General features: G+C 40.1%; 1 protein-coding gene across 3 annotated transcripts in view; it reads left to right on the top strand.

Annotated features, from left to right (window-relative positions):
- LOC143689045 (uncharacterized) overlaps window positions 1-22,826 on the top strand; it is a 232,329-nt gene that overhangs the window by 201,229 nt on the left and 8,274 nt on the right. For 2 of the 3 annotated variants that reach the window (XR_013178491.1, XM_077167650.1), the window contains one exon: window positions 37-548. The exons of the other annotated variant lie outside the window; for it this stretch is intronic. Coding sequence is in view for 1 of the 2 variants with exons in the window: in XM_077167650.1 (XP_077023765.1) it covers window positions 37-138 (102 nt within the window). In the remaining variant the exon portion in view is untranslated. Of the gene's footprint in view, window positions 1-36; window positions 549-22,826 lie in introns of those variants that run through there. 3 annotated transcript variants of the gene reach the window in all.

Consider the following 22,826-nt stretch of genomic DNA (forward strand, 5'->3'; position numbering starts at 1 on the left):
AACATCCATTTACCAGTCTCCTCTTCTTTTCCCTAGCCTTCACCAAAACTGGATCAGATGGTCTTTCCATCTGAAGATCAATTCAAACCAAGAGCCTGGACCAACTCTGATGAAGGAGGCAGAGTTTTACAAGCATGAACTCATCCACTGTGCTTGATTTCACTGCAGTCAGTCTTCCAAACCAAGATGTGGTTTGGGTGTCAACTTCAAGCTGGCAAACTCTTGCAGCCACCCTATCCTGGACACAATTGTAGCTGATTCTAGCCTCCTTTACCAATAGGGGACCTCTTCTTTAGGTTAAGCTTGATGTCCCTCTGCATAGACAAGCCTGCAGGTAACTCTCCACCCTACAAGGCTTGAGTTCCTCATACTCTGCATCTTCTCTGGGAGAACTGTAAATGAAGAGCAACTCCAAAGACAGTGTTAGATTCTCTTCCTCTGGGATCCCCAAACCTCTGTGCATACCTATGTCAAAGCATATATACACTGTATTATACTCTTGCTAGTTTTTGTATCTCCTTCCCTCTTAAGCTCCTTGAGAGAGGATTTCTTTCCAGTATATCTCCAATTCTTAGCAAATGTTCTGATACATGATCAGTGCTTAAGAAATGTAGCTTGAATTAAAAATCAAACAAGTGATAAATGAAAGTGAGGTAGGAAGATAATTGTCAGGTTTTAGATGGGAGACAACTGAGAAATCAGAGAAACTGAGTCCGAGTTTAAAAAGTTTATTGTCCCGGGGCGAGGTTCTCGGGTCTGGGTGCTCAGAGTGCGGGCCGGGGAAGTCACGCCCCCCTAGGAGTGGTGGGGCTAGATATAGCCTAGCTAGTGGGGGTGCTGACGATGCCTACAGGGCTCCTGTGGTAGGTTAGGAGTTTCCCGCACTTTAGGACCGGGTGCATAGCTACGGGCCTTGGCCAAGGGGCATAACTACGGGCCATGTGCAGCGGGCATAGCTATGCGCTGTGTGCAGTGGGGTCCTTTGTTTGTCTGGGCAGGTCCTGATTGGCTGAGTTTGAACAGCTGTATGCCTGGATGTTCATGGGTTTTAGTTCGGGTGGGGGCCTTCCAGTGTTTGGGGTATTCTGTATGCTCTCCCCTCTTTTTGAAAGATACTGACCTCTGAGTGTGTTTAGGTACAGACATGGGAAGAGGCTGATGATGTGGATTAACAAGAAAACAGTAGGGTTGGCAGGTGGTAGCAGCCATCAAGGGGTCCATTCCACCTTCAGGGTCCAGTATTTATCCCTTTTGTTCCCAATCACCTCTCTGCCCTCCAGACTAGTGCTATCTGCTGAGGAACACTTAACACAAGAAAACAGGTGGCTTCACAGAGCCCACATATGGGTAATGAGTTGGAACTTTTACCTAAAGCCAAGCCCAAGGACCCTTCCAGCTGCTCCATATTGGAAGCTGACAGACAGCAACATATATTTATATCTCCATGTATGCTGAAAGGGGGACTGAAACATCTTTGCAATAGTCAATACATCCATAGCTATTTCCTGTCTGTTTTAGAAACCATAAGAGTTTTCTGGATGTCTTGATTCCCTTATGGGGTAGTGAAGAAAAGTGAGCCTACCTTTTAGGCAATCATCTACCTCTTCATGCAATCAGTTTTAGGCACAATTTGCATGGAATTCCTCATTGCCTGCTCTGCACGTCTGTGGGAATGATTGAAAGAAGATGGTCAAAGGCCAAAAATATAGGGTGAGATCTCTGGACACCCTCCTCAGCTCAGTGGAAGGATAATGAATTACAGGCTGGGCACAAAGAACTTTGACAACGGAGATTCTGAAAGTTTTCATAAGACAGGAAATGTGGCCATTATCAACCCAGTGCTGGGTGTGCAAACAGTCTATATGTTTATATATCTTCTCCCAGCTTGAGGACATTGTTCAAATGGGAGGGGAAGAAAGCACAAGAAGGAAATCCTCTTCCTTTTGGCAAGACACACAACTTTACATGTTTGACCTGCATCTATTGTCTTAAGAATCAAGAGTCATCTCCTCTGCGTTGAGCACCACAAAAAGAGTTAAAAAAGCAGCATTACTATCATCAAGATCATTCATCCTAGGATCATCAAGATCATAGCCATTTATTGAGCTCTGATTATGGAACAGACACTATGCAAGGTGCCATGGTTATCATGGTGAGCAACAGTCAATATCCTTCCTTTCCTTTACAGACCTCCTGGTCTAGTCATTGGTGTGATTTACTTTGTCATCATTATTGTTACCTCCACCCATCTCCTTAATCATCTCTGGCAACTTTTATCTTCTCCTCTAATTAAAATACATTTTGCCATGCTAGGAATCTTGAGATAAGTCCAAAACTCAGAATGTTCAAAACAATGCAAATTTTTCTGATTTAAAACAGTTTATGAATCACATTTTGCAAATAAAAAGCAAGAATTATTATCTCCAATTTCCACATGAGGAAAATGAAGGCATTAAAATCTAATTAATATTGTCTGCAAGTGTTAGAAAATCACATAGATAAATGAGATTCTCAGTGAATTTGTTTTTTTTTTTACTTATTTATTTATTTATTTTACATGGGCAGGCACCGGGAATTGAACCTGGGTTCTCGGGCTTGGCAGGCAAGCATTCTTACCTGCTGAGCCACCGTGGCCCGCCCAATAAACTTGTTTTAAAAGGGAGAAGACAAGGACATTAATGTGCCAGGTACTGTGCATACTCTGCCATCTTTAATTTACTTTAATATATATCAGTATATGCACGTATATAAATTTTATAAAGTTTATAAATTGTACTAATTTTATTCTATAACCTAAGAGTACTAATTTCATTCATTCACTAATTTGATCATTCATTTATCTAATATTTATTGATCACTCATTATGTGCCTGGCTTTGTTATAAGGATTGAGGATATAGATAATAGTTAATAAAACAAACAATAACAGCTGCCTTCATGGAACAGACATTCTATCAGAGGAACAGACATTTGGGAAATCACACCATGGCATCATTATTTTTGAAGGGAGTTTACACTCCAGATAGAGTTTTTCAAGAACCTTAGTAGCACTATTCATAGCTGAATCAGAGATTCTGCTGATTAAAATAAAATATGCTAGAAATAATTATTCACTGGTGAAATGAATAATCAAGATGTCTAGTTGATTAGAAAGATTTTGAAGACAACTCTATGGTTGCTTGATTAAAGCACAAGATTTTTTTTTTAAAGCTTTAGATTTTTAGACGCCCCACAGCCTAACACCTTTGGCATAGTGAGATATGGAATCCCATTTGGTTCGCTTTCTTTCACACTTAATGAGAGATTCCATCACCCTATCCCAGTGGATGGTTTGCTGAATCTGGATGCACCTTAGATTAAGAATCACATGAAAATTGCTTGTTGGAATAGCTAAAAGGATAAAGTGGGAAGTTCACCAATCTTACATGAACAGGGTCTATTTGATAATGGATGTTTATATAAATGGTGGAATTATGCCTGAGAATAGCTTTCATCAAAAAAATTATTTCTAGAATTAAGGTTGTTAGAAAGCAGATTCACAACCTCCACTTGTCTACAATTGCTGGAGACCATTGTTGAGCAAAATAATTTGGCAATGTGTGCAGCCAAATTAATTTGTAGCAAATAGATTGTCTCATTTAATTTTTTATAGCAATAATGTGGTATAGATACTATTACTATCTCCACCCATTTTACAGATTAGGCACTTGAGGCTCACAGAGATTGGATAATTTCCTGATGCTCAGTATTGGATATCAAGTAACAAAACCAGAATGTAAACTGTTTTTTTTTTCCAAGTCCTGTGCCATTTCCACTTCCCTGTCCTGTGGTCTAAGAAGATCTTGGTGTCACAAAAACCTATTGAAATCCATCATTCAACACATCCTAATATAGCCTTGAGTTCCATTGGTGATTCTTTTTTTTTTTTTTACCACCAGTGTCTCTGTCCAGCCTTCTGACCACGAAGAGCCAAGCGGAGTTCTCGTATTAAATGATTTCCCAGGACCAATTCTAATTGGTGATCACCACTTCTTAGTCTGTACTGTTTAATCTCTTCCAAGTAACTAATTGAAAAGTTCCTTGAAGCTGAGGAATATCTCTTCCACACATTTTTAATACTACACAGCAATGCATGCATAAGGCACATAATCATATAGGCTCTAAAAGATAAATCTTGATTTAACTACACAGCTTAGAACATAGACTCTGACACGTAAGAGTATCTCAGTGACTATTTGCTATTGAAGGTAGAATTTTCACAGGATTTTGGATGATAGAGTGGATATCCCTTTCAGTTTAGATGATCACAATTAGAAAATCAATGAGAATCCAACCTTTAATTTAGGAAACTCAGATTCTAAACAGCTAGAATTTACTTAGTCTTTCCAATATAAGTTTCAGAGGATATGAAATCAGAGATTGCTTTTTAATATATTAATATATGTATCCATAAGTCCAACTTTCTCCAAAACCATGAATTTATCTGAGGCCAAAGTAGGAAAAAATTTATAGAGAGAGGTCCTGAATAGAGGGCAAATGTGAAATGAAACACAGAAGATGAGAAAGGAGAAGTGTACATGAGACCAAATCTTTACATATTAGTTCTTCTCCTTTATATTATAAGAAAGTTAGAGGAAGAGGTATTGGATGCAGCTATATTATGGTAAAATGAGGTATTTATGCAGCCCTTTACTTATTTGGAAACAAAAAAAGTTTTGTATCTAATCCCTTAAGAATGATTAATACACTAAATTAATGCCATCTGATGCCAATTAAAACAGACTTATTTGGCAATTATTGTTTCATCACACATAGATGTGATAAAGTCATAATATTGAATATACCCATATATATGTGTACAGATATATGAGCTTTATTTTCCAGATCCAATACCAAGATAAACAGTTAAAGAAGAGACTGTTAATTTAGGAGTTTCTTTAAATTTAGTGTCTCAGCATGCAATAACATTAATCAGATTTAAGTATATGTATTTGAAAAGGGTGAAGTTACCTGAAATTGGACTGTTGCTAATATAGGAAATATGGTGATTCTGTGTATAAATATGTACAACATAATTATGAAAAAAGCTACATGAACTTTATGCAGTCTTCATGGGTCCAAAATAATCATACCAGTAAAAATTTAAGAAAGTGTCTATATATACACATATATTGTACTCCAAAAACAAAGTGATTTCATAACAAAAGCATAAGATTTCTAGCCATATAATCTTAGATACAGATTCCTGCTCTGCTATTTCCAACCAAAGTTACTTTATCTCTCTGAACTTTAGTTTTCTCCACTGTAAACATGGGAATAATCATAATCATTTCTAGCTTACAATAATGTCAGAAATAAATGAGACAATGTATATAGAGATGACTGATTCACAGGAACATGCATGCAGGTTATTTACCTCCCAATTCTTATTGTCTCTATTCCTTCTTATTATGAATCTAGCCTTTAAGTTATTCCCTTTGAAAGGGCCAAAAGAAGTAGACAAAGTTGTATTTGTTCTCTAGGACAATTTCATTGATGAACCAAAATTGTTAGCCAAATAGAGAATTGCAGGGGAAAGGATATAACCATTCACTTCTCTGCTTCATGCTTTATGTGCAAGAAGTGGAGGAGGGATATTTTTTAAAGCAGTGGTTGAGATTTCCCCAAGGTGTATCCTACTAACTATGACCAGCAAGAATTAAATTCGAGGTCTCCGACCAGCCAGAAAAGCCAGATTTTCAGCTATACTGAAAGATGCCTGGAATTCAGGAAGTCCGCCAAAGAGCCATGGTGGTCAGGAAGGAAGCAAAAGGATCCAGGACAAGCTGAAGGGAGAAGCAATGTGTGGGTGGGAGGGGGGAGGTGAGGACAGTAATGGGCAGGTGAGAGGAACTGACAGCACACTGGCAAGGAGGAATCTTCCATCTGAGCCCAAGCTGCATGATCTGCCCAAATCCCAAAGCTCATGGATGCTGTCCTACACCTGCTCAGCCACCTTGAGCACCAAATGCAGGACAAGGAAGGAACACCTTGCATGCCTCAATGACATGACAGTGAAATCCTGACCTTGCAGAGCAAACACTAACCAGGAGCCAGAAGACCTGATCCAAGACCCCTTTTTACTGAGAAGATTCTCTGCAAATAAATACCTTTAGAGTCTTCATGTGTAAAGTGGTAAAAATATTTGCCTTTAGTTGTAAGTGGTGTGAGATCTAGACAAGATAAACTTGAAGTCACACAGGATAATGGCGAAAGGCACAGATGGCCTAGGTTCAAAGCTCAGATCCACTGCTTGTATGGGGCATAAGTATAAGCGTATCTGTTTATTCAGCATTCTCATCTGAAAAATGGAATAAGATGCCTTTTTCATGGCATTGCGTGAGGAAAAAGAATTGCTAGCAATAAAAATGAAATGCTTACTACAGAACATGGCACAGAGTAACTATTCAATAAATATAACGTGAGCTCTGATTATTAATGAGAACATGATTGATGGGAAGCACAAACACCTTAGGCTTCAGAATCAAATATTTACGCTCTGATGCAAGCTCCACCATTACGAGCTGGATGATTTGGGCAAGTGACTTAATTCCTCATAGTACCTTTTTTTTTTTAATTTGTAAACTGAGCATGATAATTAACTGTTGAAAATATTCTTAATGAAGATTTGAAATGGCCTATGTCAAGTAAATGGGAGATGGTATGTTTTCAATGAAGAGTAGCTATTCTATGTAATTATAAAGTGATGAATACATACAGAAGATATCTCTATTAAACTCAAATTACTAGCAAGTTCTTTCCCCAGCAAGGAATGACTGCTTAGATGCTGTACTGGTTTGAATCTGTCATGTATCCTAGAAAAGCCTTTTTTCAATCCAATCTTGTGGGGGTAGACGTATTGTTGTCTGAGACCTTTTGATTAGGTTGCTTCCATGCAGATGTAACCCCGCCCATTCAAGGTGGGTCTTAATCAGCTTGCTGGAATCCTTTAAGGGAGCCAGGAGAATTTAAAGAAGCTAAGACAGAAATGCCCCAGGAGATGCTAAGCAGGGACCCACACAACCTGAAGATCCCAGAAACTGGAGAAAGCCAAGAGAAGCTAAGAGATGAAATCCAGAATTTGCCCCAGAGATGCTAAGAGATGTTTAAAGAGAGAAATGCCCTGGAGAATCTAAGAGAAGACCTTAAGGACACAGAGGAAAAGCCACTGGAATCAAAAGCTGAAAGCAAAGAACTGGGTGCAAAGACCAGCAGACAGCAGCCACGACTTCCCAGCTGACAGAGGTGTTCCAGATGCTAATGGCCTTCCTTCAGAGTCCAGGTATCCTCTTGATGCCTTAAATTTGGGCATGCTTTAACTTTATAAATCCTCTTTATAAAAACCCATCCATTGGGCGGGCCGCGGTGGCTCAGCGGGCAAGAGTGCTTGCCTGCCGTGCCGGAGGACCCCGGTTCGATTCCCGGCCCCAGCCCATGTAAAAAACAAACAAACAAACAAAATATAATAAAACAAGAAAATGTTTAAAAATGTTCAAAAAAAAAAAAAACCCATCCATTTCTGGTATGTTGGCAACCTGGCAGCTTGAGCAAACTGAAACAGATGCTAAGACCAAGACACTCTTCAGTAACATGCATAAGCTGGGCCAATGCAACTGGGAAAGTTGAGAACAACATTTCAGGTGACTGTTCCTGTACATAAAACCTGATCAGAACAGACTGGTTCATGCAATTCATCTGTTTCCAGTGGTTTGATTTTATAATGGCACTTTGCCCAGCCCTTTCTCCTCTCTGGCTTTGTGTGTTGGTGAGAACCCTGAGGAAATAAATGTCCTGGGAGAGAATCACCACAGATAGCCCGAGGACATAAGCCCTATGTCCCAAGGGCCTCAGACCTCAACAATGCTGCCACTGGCCTTCTAGAAAGGTTGGAATGTGGATGAAGGCCAGCTGGACCCAACCACCACACAAACAGACCAAAGGGTTACAAATGGGCCAGGGAGGAGTTGGAAAGAGGTCTCTGAGAATGAGGCTGGTGGTGTGCTCTCACAGAGCTCTTCAAAGTGCTGGCTTCTCCCAAGCTGTGAACATGCCCAGTTCTCAAAGGAGCAAGCAACACACTCTTGACTCATATGTGCCAAAGAAGTGGGGACAGTTGTGCATCATGTGCTTTACCAGTAGGCAGTCATGGCTCAGAGGACCCATGAAGAGGACCCAGCAGTGATTAATTTATTTGTATGTGGCAGGTGCTTTACATGTTGACCCCAAGTCATCCCATAACACCTATGTCAAGTGGCAATTGCCCTATTACATATGATCTGGTGCATTGTAACATCCATAAATGTTAGTTAAAGCAATAGTTGCTGCTGTTTTTAACATTCTTACTACAAATGACGACAATGAGCTCATGGCATTAAAGGTACTTGCTCAAAGTCACATAGCAGGCTAGTGACAAAGCCTGAATTGAAATCCAGTTCAATCTGCCTCCAAAGTCTCTGCATTTTCCCTCAAAACATGCAGCTCTGCTCCAGTGGCTATACCAACATGCTATGGCAGAGAGACATGCAATACCCTACTTCCGAAAGCCTACAGTCCAATGTTGTGTTTTACAAACTATGGATCATGATTCTTAGTGAGTCCTGAAACCAATCTGAGGTCTTCATGAATGTGTTTTTGATGATATGGGATAAAATTTCAAATATAGACTGCATCTTACATAAATGAGTAAGTCTTTAATGACACTTTTGCTTCAATCATGTAAATAGATGTATATGTGTATACTGGATCATGATATACAAACAATAGCTCTACAAAGATCACCATCAGAAATGTATGGAAGCCTTCAGCCTAGAAGGCCTGCAAGCAGCATTCACACAGCGGTTTATGCAGCATAACTCCCCACATGCTATCTCTTATTGATACATTTGAGAATGCACAGTTCTCCTAGTATGTCTCAAATCTGGGGATGGAGTAGGGATTTTAATGGGCCATTATGTACAATACAGATTTTTTTTTCACTAATTTTGATATTTTAAAAAATATTGCATTAAAATGTTATCTTGATTCCCACCTCCCTCACCAGCAATTTTGTGCCAAAAACAAGCACCTTACTCACCTCAGTCTGGTCCTGGCACTGAGAAACACAGAAATGAAATAGGACAGAGCTTTCATAAACTAATGGGAGACACATACTAGTGAACATATCTGGAGTATTTATTAAGTATATGAAGCACTGTTCTAGATATATGTATTAATTAATTTAGTCCTCCCAATAACCTAGCAAAGCAGATTCTACTTATCATTCTTATTTTATCAAAAAAAGGAAATTTAGGCACAGAACATTTCACAAACTAACAAAGATTCACAAGAGTTATAACAGAAAGAGCCTGGATTTGAACCCAGACAATCTGGCTGCAAAGCCTGAGCTCTCAATCATTGTGTAGTTTGTAAACAAAGATAGGCTATTGTGGTCGTCAATTTAAAGGATCACCTGCTCAGCCAGAGAAACCAAAGTAAACACAATATTATATCAACATAGGGCTTTAAAATCAGCTGTTAAAAAAATACATATTAAGAGTACTTTGAAAGCATTGGGCAATCGACACCCAGATAATTTTATTTCCTTCTCCCTAAAGAATGATCTTCTTTCCCTAACCCATATGCTTCTTATTCCCAAGTAGGGTAATAGTAATTCTCTCTACAAATGTTTAAATTAATCACAGAGTTCCCTTAGGATGACAATATACTCACAAATTGGCACTTCATGTACAGTTAGTAGCCACACTGAAATCCACCACACTGTAATGTCTCTTGTATATTCCATCAGTATTAATTAGGGTCCTCCAAAGAAACAGAACCAACATATATCTTATATATATATACCTGATAAGAAAAGATAAAATTCTTAAACTTTGCCACTAACCACTTGGGTAATATCAGGTTAAGTCATTAAACTTTGTGCTTCAGTTTCTTTACCAATAAAGTGAGTGTTCAATCACAGGCCAGTTTATCTCACAATATGTTGGTGAAAATATATATGATTTATTATAAGGAATTAGTTCATGCGACTATGGGGACTAGCAAGTCCAAACTCCGTATGGCAGTTCACAAGGTGGAAACTCCTGTAAAGGGATAAGGGTGATGCAAAAATCCTTAGTTTGAATTCCCCAGGGGAGGCTGGCAGGCAGGGTGGCTGGAAATTCTGGCAAGAGCCAATGCTGAAATTGAGTTCAAATTCTTCTGACCTCTGAATTCTTCAGTTCTGGCTTTGAAGACCTTCAATTAATTGGATGAGGAGACACACCCCTTATCGCCCAGGGCAACTTGCTTTGTTGACTGTTAGATTCAATCAACTAATTATAGATGCAAATTTCATCTCAAAATACCCACGCAGGGCAGGCCATGGTGGCTCAACAGGCGGAGTTCTCACCTGCCATGCTGGAGACCTGGGTAGAGTTCCCGGTGCCTGACCATGCAAAAAAATTAAAAAATTAAAAAAAAAAAAAAAAACCCTCACAAATTAACAGGTAGGCCAGTGCTTACCCAAACAACTAGATCCCATGACCTAGTCAAATCGACATATAAAATTAATCATCAGACCATCTTACCTATTCATTTAATAAATATTTATTGAATACTTACTGATTGGCTAATTTTGGAACTCAGATTTTCATTTAAAAAGAAAATATAAAATATTTTTAAAACATCAGGCTAGAAGTCTATATTACTCTGAATTCCTCTGAAGATATTCCTGAAGAAGAATCAGTTTTAATGCATAAAGCAACACCCTTAAATATAGAACTATATATAATTCGCACCTTTATCATGTTTTATGGGTTATATATTGCTTTCATGTGCATTATTTCATTTACTATTCATCTTCCCTTTAGAATATCTGAGGAGATAAGTAAAATTAAAATAACACTAATTTTAAATACTCTAATTAAAGAAACCTAAAATGATAAGCAGTAGCAATAGATAAACTTTAATTGTTAACCGACTGAAGAAGAGAGTTTGAAAAAACTTTAATTTTTGCTAATTTAAATAATGCTTTACCTGATAAGAAAGGAAGATAAAATTCTTAACCACTTGGGTGATGTCAGGTTAAGTCATTAAACTTTGTATTTCAGTTTCCTTACCAATAAAGTGAGTGTTCGATCACAGGCCAGTTTATCTCACAGTATTTTGGTGAGATAGTCAATAATGTTTCCCTCAAGTACAGAAATGGCTGATCTTCTCATCCCTGCAGCTGCCATGTAGAGTATAATTTCCAGTATGTGGAGGGCACCCAAAACGCATGTTGGATGGATGCATGGATGGATGGAAGCTTGGGTGGATGGGCAAATAATGACTAATGAAGCTGGTTTTCTCTGCGCTTTGCTCTTAAAGGAAGCTGCACTGCACACCCATCATGGGAAGCCACATGAAGTGGTATTTGCCCAGGTCCTTCGCACATGCTTTGCCTCTACCTAGAGGCACTTCTATTACTTCTTTACCTTACTCATTCCTAGCTGCCATTTGGGTTCCATATCAATTCTTCTATCCTGATAGGGGTCTTTCCTCATTATCTATTAATATTGCCCCTCAGTCCTGTTCTATAAATCATATTGCTTTATTGTTGTCATAGCTGTTAGTGCTCTCTAAATAATCTTATTTCTGTTTGTTTACATGTATCTATCTTTATCTATATATCTATCCATCTCTCTATCTATCTATACATCTGTTGTTGTTTTTTTAATTGAGTGTGAGTTCCATTAAGTCAGGAAATTAGTTGCTCTTATTCACTAATAAGTTCCCTGTCCATAATACAGTGCTGGTACTTAGTAGCACATAATGTATGATAGTGGAATGAATGAATTAGCCCAGAGCACCCTTCCAGGTACCAATCTAACTTAATAATCCTTTTTTTTATTTCCTGGCTATGGATCATTTGACTTTATGCCATTGGTCTCAATATTTCCCCCAGGATTGCCTCTGAATTTTAGGAAAGCTTTTGGACTTTCTTATTAATCTTATCCAATAAGAATCCATTACTCACAAACTCCAAGAACACTAAATAAGGGAAATTTCTCTTCCTTCTTCTGTCCCATGAAACTCTCTGCTCAGGCTCATTCCTAGATTTCCTGATAAGAGAAGGAGCTGGAAATAGATGGATGGATGGATGGATAGATGGATAAATGAATGATGAATTTGAAAATGCTTTCAAGATTTTGTGACCTTTCTCACTGGCTGAGTACTTCTAAATGCTCTTTTGCTTTATCTATGAAGCCTTCTCAAATGAATAGGGAATTTTCATTGCCCAGGTCTCCAATACTATTCTGTTCTTAGAAAGACTACACAATTGTGTCTTCAACCACCATCCCATTAGCCTGTGCACACATACAGGCTGAGTTTCTCACCTTGGGTTTGGAAATAATTGACTGGACAAAGAATTCAAAGTTGTATCTGAAAATCAAAGAATAAAATGTATTACCGATTAAAAAACTGGAATGGAATATCTGACTTAGATGTATCATGGCACTGGACTTTGCTCCATTTATCTATTGTTGCATAGAAACCACCCTAAAACTTGGTGATTTAAAACAACAACAATAATTTATTTTGTTTATGCATTTCCAACTTTGGCAGAGCTCATTAAGGATTCTTGTCTTAGCTCCATGTTGAATCAGCTGAAGTGACTCAGTTAGGATTTCAGGATCCATTTTCAGAATGGCTTACACACATGATTGGAAGGTTACTCTGGCTATTGACTGTAGCCTTAAATCCTTTTCATTTGGGCCTTTCCGTGGGCTACTTGGCTTTCTTCACAATGTGGGGCTCGACTCCAAGAGTGACCCTTGCAAGAGATCAGGGAAGATGTGCATAGGATTTTTATTTCCCAGTCTTAGAAGGGACAATGTATCACTTTTTTCATTCTCTATTAGTCAAGAATGTCACAAAATCACACCCAGATTCAAGGGGATGGGACAGAGACTCTATTTGTTTTACTTGTTTTTTTTCTTCTTTTTTTTGTATTTTTGAAACTCTATGGGGGGAGTGGCAAGATTCTAAAAAGTCTGTGGTAAGAGAGAGATGTTGGGACCACATTTGGAAAATCAGTTCTGCCACAGGTTTCCTAATATTCTACCCCAGAAATTGAGTAATTACCCTGCTCACAGGCAGCTCTGGTAAATTCACAGGTGCCTGCCCCTATAAAACTTACAGTATGGAGGAGTGGGCCAGAGAAAGAGAGGGCACCGGTATGAATCCTAAAACTCAATCAAATGGGTTCGATTCCCGGACCATGCACCTAAAAAAGAAAAAAAAAAAAAACAAAACAAACCCACAAACAAAACAAAAACTAAATCAGAGCCAATGAAATGCAAGGAAACCTTTCTAGAGTTTCTAGGAGCGTGAAGGATATTCTTTTCTGCTGGATTTGACAGTGTGATGATATGAGACTTACAGAGGTTTCAGATATTTTGCCAGCATGAAAGGAAATAACCAAGGAATAAAGCCAGCATGGAGGAATCAGAGACAAAAATGATCCCAGGAGACTCAAACTGTTCCTGAAATGGATCCAACCTTAGACTATTAATTAATGTAAGCCAATAAATTCCATTATTCTCAGGCCAGTGTGAGTTGGGGCTTTATTCATTTGTCATGTAACATATCTGAAGTGCTTCTTATACTTTGCATGTCATTAAGAAAGTGTGTTATAATGAACTCTACAGATGATAATGATGTGTAAATTCTATTTTGGAAATGCTGACTTTCCTATCTGGCCTTTCCTTTCCATGTCCCCCAGTGACACACCTGGTTCAAGTCTGGTCAACTTTTCCCCAAGCCTTCTCTAGTGGTTTCACTCTGGTGGTCTTACCTCTGTATCTCACATTTCCAATCCATTCCTCATCAGCCCCACTCAGGACCTCCCCTCACCAATGCTCACATCTTCTGTGATCTAGTCACTCCCTTTAACATATCCTTTCATATATTCCCCATTTCTACTCTATTAGTATAATGTTCTCCTCTTGCCTTCTAAGCCTTCCATGCCATATTCCCAGCTTTAAATACATGTACCTTATAATCTACCCAGTCCATATGATTAGGTTATCTTAAAAATGCTCTTCTGTTTCCTCATTCCCTGATTTGTCTTTTGCCATTCCTTCTATGTGATATTAAAGATGGCCATAAATTCTTTGCTTCTTCTCCACCATTTAAAGGAACAGACTACCTTGAATCTGGGTTAAACTTGGTGATTAGATTGACCAGCAGAATGAAGTAGAAATGGCTTTCTGGGATTTCTGAAGCTAGGTAATAAGGAGTTTTGGAGCTTCTGCTTAGACCTCTTGGAATCTATGCTCTCAAGGTGCTTCTTGGAATGCTCTCCCTTGAAACACAGCTGCCATGCTGTCAGAAAGACCAAGCCAGACTTGTAGAATAGACCCAAGAAGAAATTAATGTCCTGCCATCTTCCAGCTGTTTTAGCCAACCCTTCCATGGCACCAGATGTGTGAGGGAAACCATCTTAGACCACCAGATCAGCTGATCCATAAGTTGAATACACTGAGTGCCTTCAGTCAATGCCACCTAGAGCAATGATTTTACAGCCATGCCCTACCCAAATTCCAGACCCACAAAATAGAGAAATCAGCTGGGCCTCTAAATGATCTCATACTTAAAAGCTTATTCACATAATGTAAAAGGTAATCAATATTGTTTATTCTTCCTGGTAAATGTGTTTAAAGTTACTTTTTATAATAAAGACCATTTCTCTCTCAGATGCTCCTTAAAAAGAAAGAGTAGATATTATCTGTTATTTTGAGTTTTTTCTCTTCAACCAAACCCTGCCTGATGTTTATAATTTGAAATTGATTAAAGAACGTAAAACATTGAAATAAAGAATATTTTTCATATTTGAAAAAGGGTCAAGACTACATTATCCATTTCCCTTAGTTTATAAACAATCTTAACTGAAAAAAAACAATTCCAAAGTTGGAAGGCTACTTTAAATGTAATATATTACAGTTCTTACCTGTTTTTCAAACCATTATTTGGAACATTAACCTTCAGTTTTTCTACTCCCTACCATTTTAAGTTCAATATTATAGAAGTAAAGCCTAGGAAGCGTAAAGACTGAGTACAAAACCAAAAACACTAAACATGCCTTGTATACTACTGTAGAAATAAAATACCAGAATCAGATATATACATATATGCATACAGGTATACATACATGCAGTCATGATAAATAAATGGTTCCCTTTCGTCCCCATCTCTGCCTTTACCATTGTTGAATTCCTCTTCAACTTATCTCAAAGACTATCTTCATTTATTCATTCATTCTTAAATTTATTCATTTAGCAAATGCTGTTTGTCTTTGACATGTCAAGACCTGTGCTGGATACTGGGATGAACGTGAACAAGAGAGCCATTGGCTTTCTTCTCCTAGATGTTAAAATCTATTGGTGAACAGACATTAGAGAAATAGCTGATTTTCATAATTTTTTGTTAGTATTTGCGCATGATTTATAACAAATTTTGTCAACCAACCACAACATGTTATGAAGAGAGTGCCAAATCCTTTCCAGAGGTTCAGAGACTTCCAGAGCAGAATTATACATATGACTTAGTATTTTTGGCTTCACAACAGCAAGCAATTTCCAATCCCTTTCTGCTTTTTCTCTTTCTACCTTCACTAGAGAGGTTGGAAATGCTAAGATTCCCATTTTCCAGGCCTCCCATGCAGCTAGGGTTGACCATGACTCAGTTCTGGCCAAAGAGAAATTAAAGAACCTTGACTAGAGACTTACGGGAGACATTTTTCCTTCTAGTTGAAAGTACGTAGGTATAAGGGGAAAGCTCTCACTCATTACTCTGGCCTCCCTTTGCTTTTGAATGCTGTGGCCACAGGAGATCAGCTATTTTGCAGCCGTGAATAGAAGAGATGGAGAATGACAGCAGTGGTAGGCTGGAGCACCAATATTCTTGAGCCATGAATCCAGTCCTAGACTCGTATGTGCAATAATTATGTCTGGTTTTAGACTGGTTGTCGTGTTACATGGAACTGAAAGTATTCCTAACTTCCAGCTTCCTAGAGAAAGTGACATTTAACCTAATCCTCCTGAATTACTAAAATCTCTACCCAACTCTTTCAGCATTTTGTTTATATCTCTCGTACGCATTTCCCCACAACTTGTATTATTGTCATTTGTATGGTTTTCTCAGTTCCTCTAATAAACTATTGTCCTGGGGGCAGGGGGTGGGGAGGAAGAATCAAGGAGTATTTGTCTGGATATCCCCAGGGCCTAGTACAGTTCCAGGCTGTTCTCAGGACATAACTGAATAAATAGCTACTTAGTAAATGACTACTGAACTAAAGAAGGTAGTGAAGATGGTGCCGTTATTGGTGGCAGTGGAGGGGGTGGTGCTGGGGAAGCCACAGTGGTAGTTTTTGGTTGGGGTGACACTGATGGTGAGGTCATGATACTGATGGTGGACTGGTAGAAGTGATGGTGGGCTGGTGGGAGTGATGGTGAGATGACGATACTGATGGTGGGATGGTGGAGGTGATGGTAGGGTGATGTTAATGGTGGGATGATGATACTGACAGTGGGCTGGTAGAGGTGATTGTGGGGTGATGATACTGATGGTGGGCTGGTGGGAGTTATGGTGGCAGTGAGGGTCCTTTTGATGGAAGTGACAGTGGGGTTTTGGGTCATGGTGGCACTAGTGGCTGTAGCATTGATGCACGTGAAGGCAGTGCTAATGTTAAGTCCCGGATCAGAGGTGGGGGCGGGGGGCCCTAAATTATCCAGGAGAGATGTGATTTTGATAATGAGAGACAATTTGGTGACAATGCTGAATTTCAATATATGAAATACACAGAGAGAAGTAGGAGACTTTCTTTCTTTGGCTGTCTTTGGGATCTGCTGGATAGATAAGTAGAGGCCACTGGGAGAAATTTTGTAAGCAACACACAAGATGGCCTCCGGGGTCCTTCAGGCTGACCGATTTCCAAAATGCCTGTTTGCCACAGGACTTCTGTTTTTGGAGGAATTGAGCAATGAATATGAAAGAAGAGAAGTGAAGAGTCACACCCAAAGTGACTTCCCACTCCTCATTGTCTCATGCAAAGAAAAGAAATTCAAGGAAGAGGGTACTGTCCAAAGAAAACATCCTGCGGCCCCAGGCAGGCTGCTCCCCAGTAGCCAGCAGGCTGACTCAACAGACTGTCAGGCAGCTCCCTCTGGCCAAGGACTTATGATGAGAACATGCCCGGAGTGGGACAGTGGGGGCTGCCCACCTAGGTCACTTTCTAGAAAGCAGGTTATGAGAATCTCTTTCTGCAGGCTGAGAATTGGGTCCCATGATCCCATGGGATCTCTGCCCACACCACACACAGTCTCCATTGGAACTTAGTGAACTTAAGTCCACAAAAATTAGGTACTTTTCAAACCTATTTACTCTGAGTTGTATCTAAACCACCTCCCTCCTACCTTTGTTCTGGAAAGGTCTATTCCCAAATCCAGACTGCCTATCAAACAACACACCAATGATTCAGTTAATCATTATAAACCCTAACAATTCAGCACACACCCACATACAAAGGAACTAGATATCACTTGCCTGACATATTTGATAATCGTACATGAAAGTGAATGGGGCTGCATGAACAAAATAGTCATGTTGGGAGTTGTTGGGAAGGGGTAGGGGGGTGGGGAGCTTGGTGGGTTTTTTTGTGTTTTTTTTTTTACTGAAACTCTGCATAAGCAGTTCCAGTTGATTCTTTCCCACACAAGCTCAAGCTTTCATCTCACAGAGGTAATAGATCTATTCACTTCCTTGTGCCTTGCTCCAAGAATTAGTGAGTCATGTTTTTAGCACAAATTCTTAACATAGGTGCTACCGGCGAACAAAGCAAAACAAAATGCCTATTCCTTTTATTCATCCTTTGAAAGGAAACTCATGGCGGAAACATTTGTATAACATTCCATTTATATAACAGGAGAGAATATCAGCTGAAGGAAAGAACAGTGCAGCAGAGGAAGGGGCATGTGTGTTTTCTCTTCACACGGCTGCACCCGTCCTAGCCTAATCAGTTCATGAAACTATATCACAGATCCTGGGCCAGAGAGGAAATGTGAGGCCCATCAGGGGAGGCAATGAGGTGGAGTTGAGAACAGCAGGAGAGCTGAAATCATTCAGCAGCTATTAGGAAATGGTCCAGTGGAATGCTTGTAAGCATGGGCTCCAGGAGCAGACATCCTGGGGTCAAATCGTTCTCTGCTTTTTACTGGCTGTGTGACCCCAGGCAGGTTGCTGAACCTCTCTGCGCCTTATAGTCTCTTCATTGGCAAAACAGGGATAATAAGAAAACTTACTTCAGAGGTCATCTTTGGAAAAGTGGGTCTGATACATAAACCGAGTGTGGTAAGTCCCCTCGGGCCCAATTCTGACTTCCTTGGACCAGTCATAGTGCTTCCCTTAGTTCCAGTTCTCTCCTCTTTCTCTAGAGCTCATGGATTCAAGATTGATGGGAAGATACAGAAATGATTCCAAAATGGAAAAGGCCATGGTGCCCCAGTCACTGCCCACACACGAGTCCTCAGTGTTAACCAGGCATCAACTGGAAAAGAATAAGAAAATGGGTACCTTTAATTACTTAAAGCCCACGCATTTTGGCAAGTCCTAGAAAACCTGTACTTATCATCTTTAAGGCAGTTTAATAGCATATTTTCCTTTTTAAAGTGGATGAAGGGCTCTAGTCACAGGCAGGCGGGATTCAATTACACATTTCCCACTGTGTGCCCTGGAGCAGGTGAACTCGACTCTCTTTTGTCCTTCAGCAGGCCTTGCCAGCAGAGCTTTTGTTCCTCTCTATCTTTTCTGCTGTGCTGTTTCCTATATCACAAATTCCATCCTCCACCTTTATCAATTTCCAAATGCCTTCATGATCTAATGTGTAGTTCTTTTCTAAGTTCTTAATTGTAACCATTCATTTATTTTCAATAATGAAAGCATTTTCAGCTGTACATTTCCGCTGATTGCATTTATATCCAATAGGTTTTGAAAGCAACTACTCACCTTTGCACTGATCCCCGATAAGATTTAATTTCTATTTTTATTTCTTCTTTGCTCCCAGGCTTATACTGCAGAGTGTTACATATTTTTCCTGTGGTCAAACCTTTTTTTGGTCTGTTGGTTTTGTTTTCCTGTTCCCTGGAGATAGGACTTTTGGTTCTTGATTCCTAGATATAGTGAATTATGGCCATAAAGTCTTTACTTTGGAACATATTTTAAATTATTATTTAATTATGGCTAAATGTAGGTTAGTTTTAACAGTGGATACTTGAATATAAGGGAATTATCAATATTCCTTACTCATAGACTCCATCCATGTAATGAATCAAGCCTATTTGTAGCATTCAAGTCATCCATACCTTTCTGAAATTTCTGTCATTTTTTTCTGAAAATAGGCAGTGTTTTTATTATTCCATATATTCCTAAGATATTTTTCTGTTTGAGCCAAAAAGGTTTATGATGCATCTCCTTCCTGAATTGTTTGTCTTACTATTACATAATAAGGCTCTAATGACCTCGAATTCTTCTTTACCTAATGGACCCACTCCTGAAGACTCAGTTTTCCTCCTCCATAGAATGGAAGTCATGATGCCTATATGTAGACTTGTTGTAAAGACATGCAAGAGAAATATTATGAAATTCCCAAAAGAGTCCCTCCAGGCACCACACAGTCACCCACTTTAGTTTTCTTCGCTCCAACCCTTCTTAAGTAAGCCCTCTGTTGCTCAGACCTAAGAATAAACTCCTGGGAAAGGGAAAAGGCCTCCGGATTTCCCGTTTAGGGCCCATAGAACCCAAATTATGGGGAGTCTCCTTTCCTATTAACTACTCACCTATATGTTTGAAAAAAATCTCTACTGGAGATACAATGAGAGCATAACCACATTATTTTGACAGAAGTGTGGAAAATAGCATTCTGAGCGGCATTCTGTGAAAAACCATGTGCTCTAATAGGTCAGGGATGCACCGGTGTGTATAGGGCAGCCATGAATCTTGGGATTTCCCCTTCTCACAGAGGAAATGACATAGGTGTGAAACTCCAGGCATCTTGCCCATCTTTTGTAATCTATTCTTCGTTGCTTCTCTCCCCTGCAGAATCTTCCTCAGCAGCCCATTTGGCTGAAAGTTCTGATGCTTTCTCAAGGCTTCCTCCCTAAACTTCCCAGCAGCTATGACTATCCCCAAAAGAGGCAGAATCATTGTTCTGGAACACACAATGCTTATCGATATCAAAGAAATTCTTTTGGTGACTTACCCAACAAATTAGCCTCCACGTTTCAAACTATGTACCCTTGCTCATTAAATAAACATTTAGCTGCTTGCTTGCTTTCCCCTCCCTCTTCTGTAAGTGTTTGGAAAAATGTTTTCTTTTCCTGTGAGTTTAAGTGCCTCCCCAAAGTTAGGTCTTTTAAGAAAGAGAAAGATTGCTTGGTAGGGATAACTGTAACATTTGTTGAATAGTTCCGTGGGCGCCTGCATACACCATCACCTGGAGCTTTCAAAAAAGCCCCAGAGAAGGTATCATGTGCTCTTTACTGAAGAGAAACTGAAGCTCGGAGAATGAACCCATCAAAATTCCCACAGCTGGTAGATCTAGAAGTCTAAAGCACTTCTGTTAGGTTTAGAAATGGAATGTTCTTTCCATTCAATTGTGCTGTCCTCCCACAAAGCTCTCACAGGTTTTAGGGGCATGCAAAGGCCATGTGGGTGACTGCCTGAGTTTCTTCTAGTTAAAGTTGGTCAACTGAGGCATTTCTACAGGAACATTAGAGTGGGAGGGGCCAAAAATCCTCAAATACTTTTAAGCACAACCCCAAGACTGAAGAACATGTTAGATAAAAGATGACTCACTAGTTTAATTAGGGGCTTACAGACAGGAGGCAGATCTTCCCAATGGCAGTGGGATGGGAAATGAAAGTCTGCACTCCCCCCAAAGCCGAGAGAGAAAAAGAGTGCCCAGGGAAAGGCTCATAGAGTTGAACAGTCTTGCAAGATTCGGTTACAAAGTGGTTTCAGCAGATTCTCGTGAGACTTGGTTATTAGGGGAGGAGAATTTACATTCTTTGACCTTTAATGCCTGTCCCAGCCATGAAAGGTGGCTGTGTGACTTGCTCTCAAAATGGAGGACGAGATGGGGCCCGGGCCCAGTGTCCTTACAGTCCACTCCCACATGGCAGATTATGTTAACTATAGGACAGACATTGCATTCTTAACAGTATAAGAAACAATAGAACATCAGGAGTCCCCTATAGTGAGACAACAAGGCCACAAAGTGAGGCCACCATGGCTAAGAAAGGGGATTAAATCATTCTACTGATAACTGATTGTTCTAGTTTGCTAGCTGCCAGAATGCAACACACCAGAGACAGACTGGCTTTTAATAAAAGGGGATTTATTTTGTATGTTCTTCAGAGGAAAGGCAGCTAACTTTCCACTGAGGTTCTTTCTTACATGGAAGGCACAGGATGGTCTCTGCTGGTCTTCTTTCCAGGCCCCTGGGTTCCAACAACTTTCCCCAGGGTGACTTCTTTCTGCATCTCCAAAGGCCTGGGCCGAGCTGCAAGTGCTGAGATGAGGAATGCCGAGCTGCTAGGCTGTGCTATATTGCGATCTCTCATTTAAGCACCAGCCAATTAAGTCAAACGTCACTCATTGCAGCAGACCCGCCTCCTAGCCAACTGCAGATGCAATTAGCAACAGATGAGGTTGGTTCACATACTGTTGGCTTATGGCCGCAGCAACAAGACTAGGTATGCTCACCTGGCCAAGTTGACAACTGAATCTAACTAACACACTGATATAACCTGCGATTTCAGTCCTACACGAGAAGATTCTCTTCCAGATTTTTCTGATGTGCTGAATTCTGCCAGGTCAGCAGGGTATTCCATGCAGTCCAAGTCACAGGGGGTCGCAGTCCAAAGCAGTCTGGCGGCACCCAGCAGTGGCAGTTGAGTGCACACTCAGTGCTGAGATCTATTGTGCATGTAGGTTATCACAGCAGCCTATTGCAGGGAGATATTTGTTATGATGCTAAAGGCAAAAAGAATACAAGCTAAATTTCTGTTAGTGGACGGATGCCACATTTTTTCCTCCCTGCAGTTGCAGGCAACTTTCTTGAGTCAAATCTACAATTAGCCTGTGCATAGTAAATGTCCACAGAATCATACATACTGTGTCTTGGGGTATGAAGGTTCCCAGGTTGGTCACATACAACTTTTGGCTTTTTTTTTTATGAACTGTGGTCTATTCCTTACATTTTGGATGACCCCAGTACCCCAGGGACTTAGGGTTCCCAACCAGCATGGCTGCATTGTCTGGGACCATGACCAATCGATTGTATTTTCCCCAATTTCTAATGCTTGTGGCAAGGCAAGAGCAAGTTATTTTCATTATCTCATTGGGGCTGTATCATTGCTGGTCTTTTTACCTGAGTTTGCAGTGCCTGCATGGGCCTCACCATTACCAGTTCACAGGGGCAGGAGCAGCTGCTTGGGGCCACAAATTGAGGCTGGCAAGGGCGGGTATGTGCCTATTGCTGCAGAGATTTCTTATCACCTTTAAATTGCTCTTTTAAAAGCCCATTCATCCTTTCACTGAACCCCGCGGTGTGGGGTTGTAAGGCAAATGAAATGTCCATAAGATGTCATGATCAGTAACCCAGGCTTGGGCTGGCTGTCTGATAAAGGGGGTCCCCCACCACTGTCCACATGTGTGGGGAACCTGAAGAGCATCCTGAGTGTCTCTGAGATATGTATTGTAGCACTTTGG

The sequence above is a fragment of the Tamandua tetradactyla genome, chromosome 6 (assembly GCF_023851605.1).
Source record: "Tamandua tetradactyla isolate mTamTet1 chromosome 6, mTamTet1.pri, whole genome shotgun sequence".
NCBI classification, from domain to species: Eukaryota; Metazoa; Chordata; class Mammalia; order Pilosa; family Myrmecophagidae; genus Tamandua; species Tamandua tetradactyla.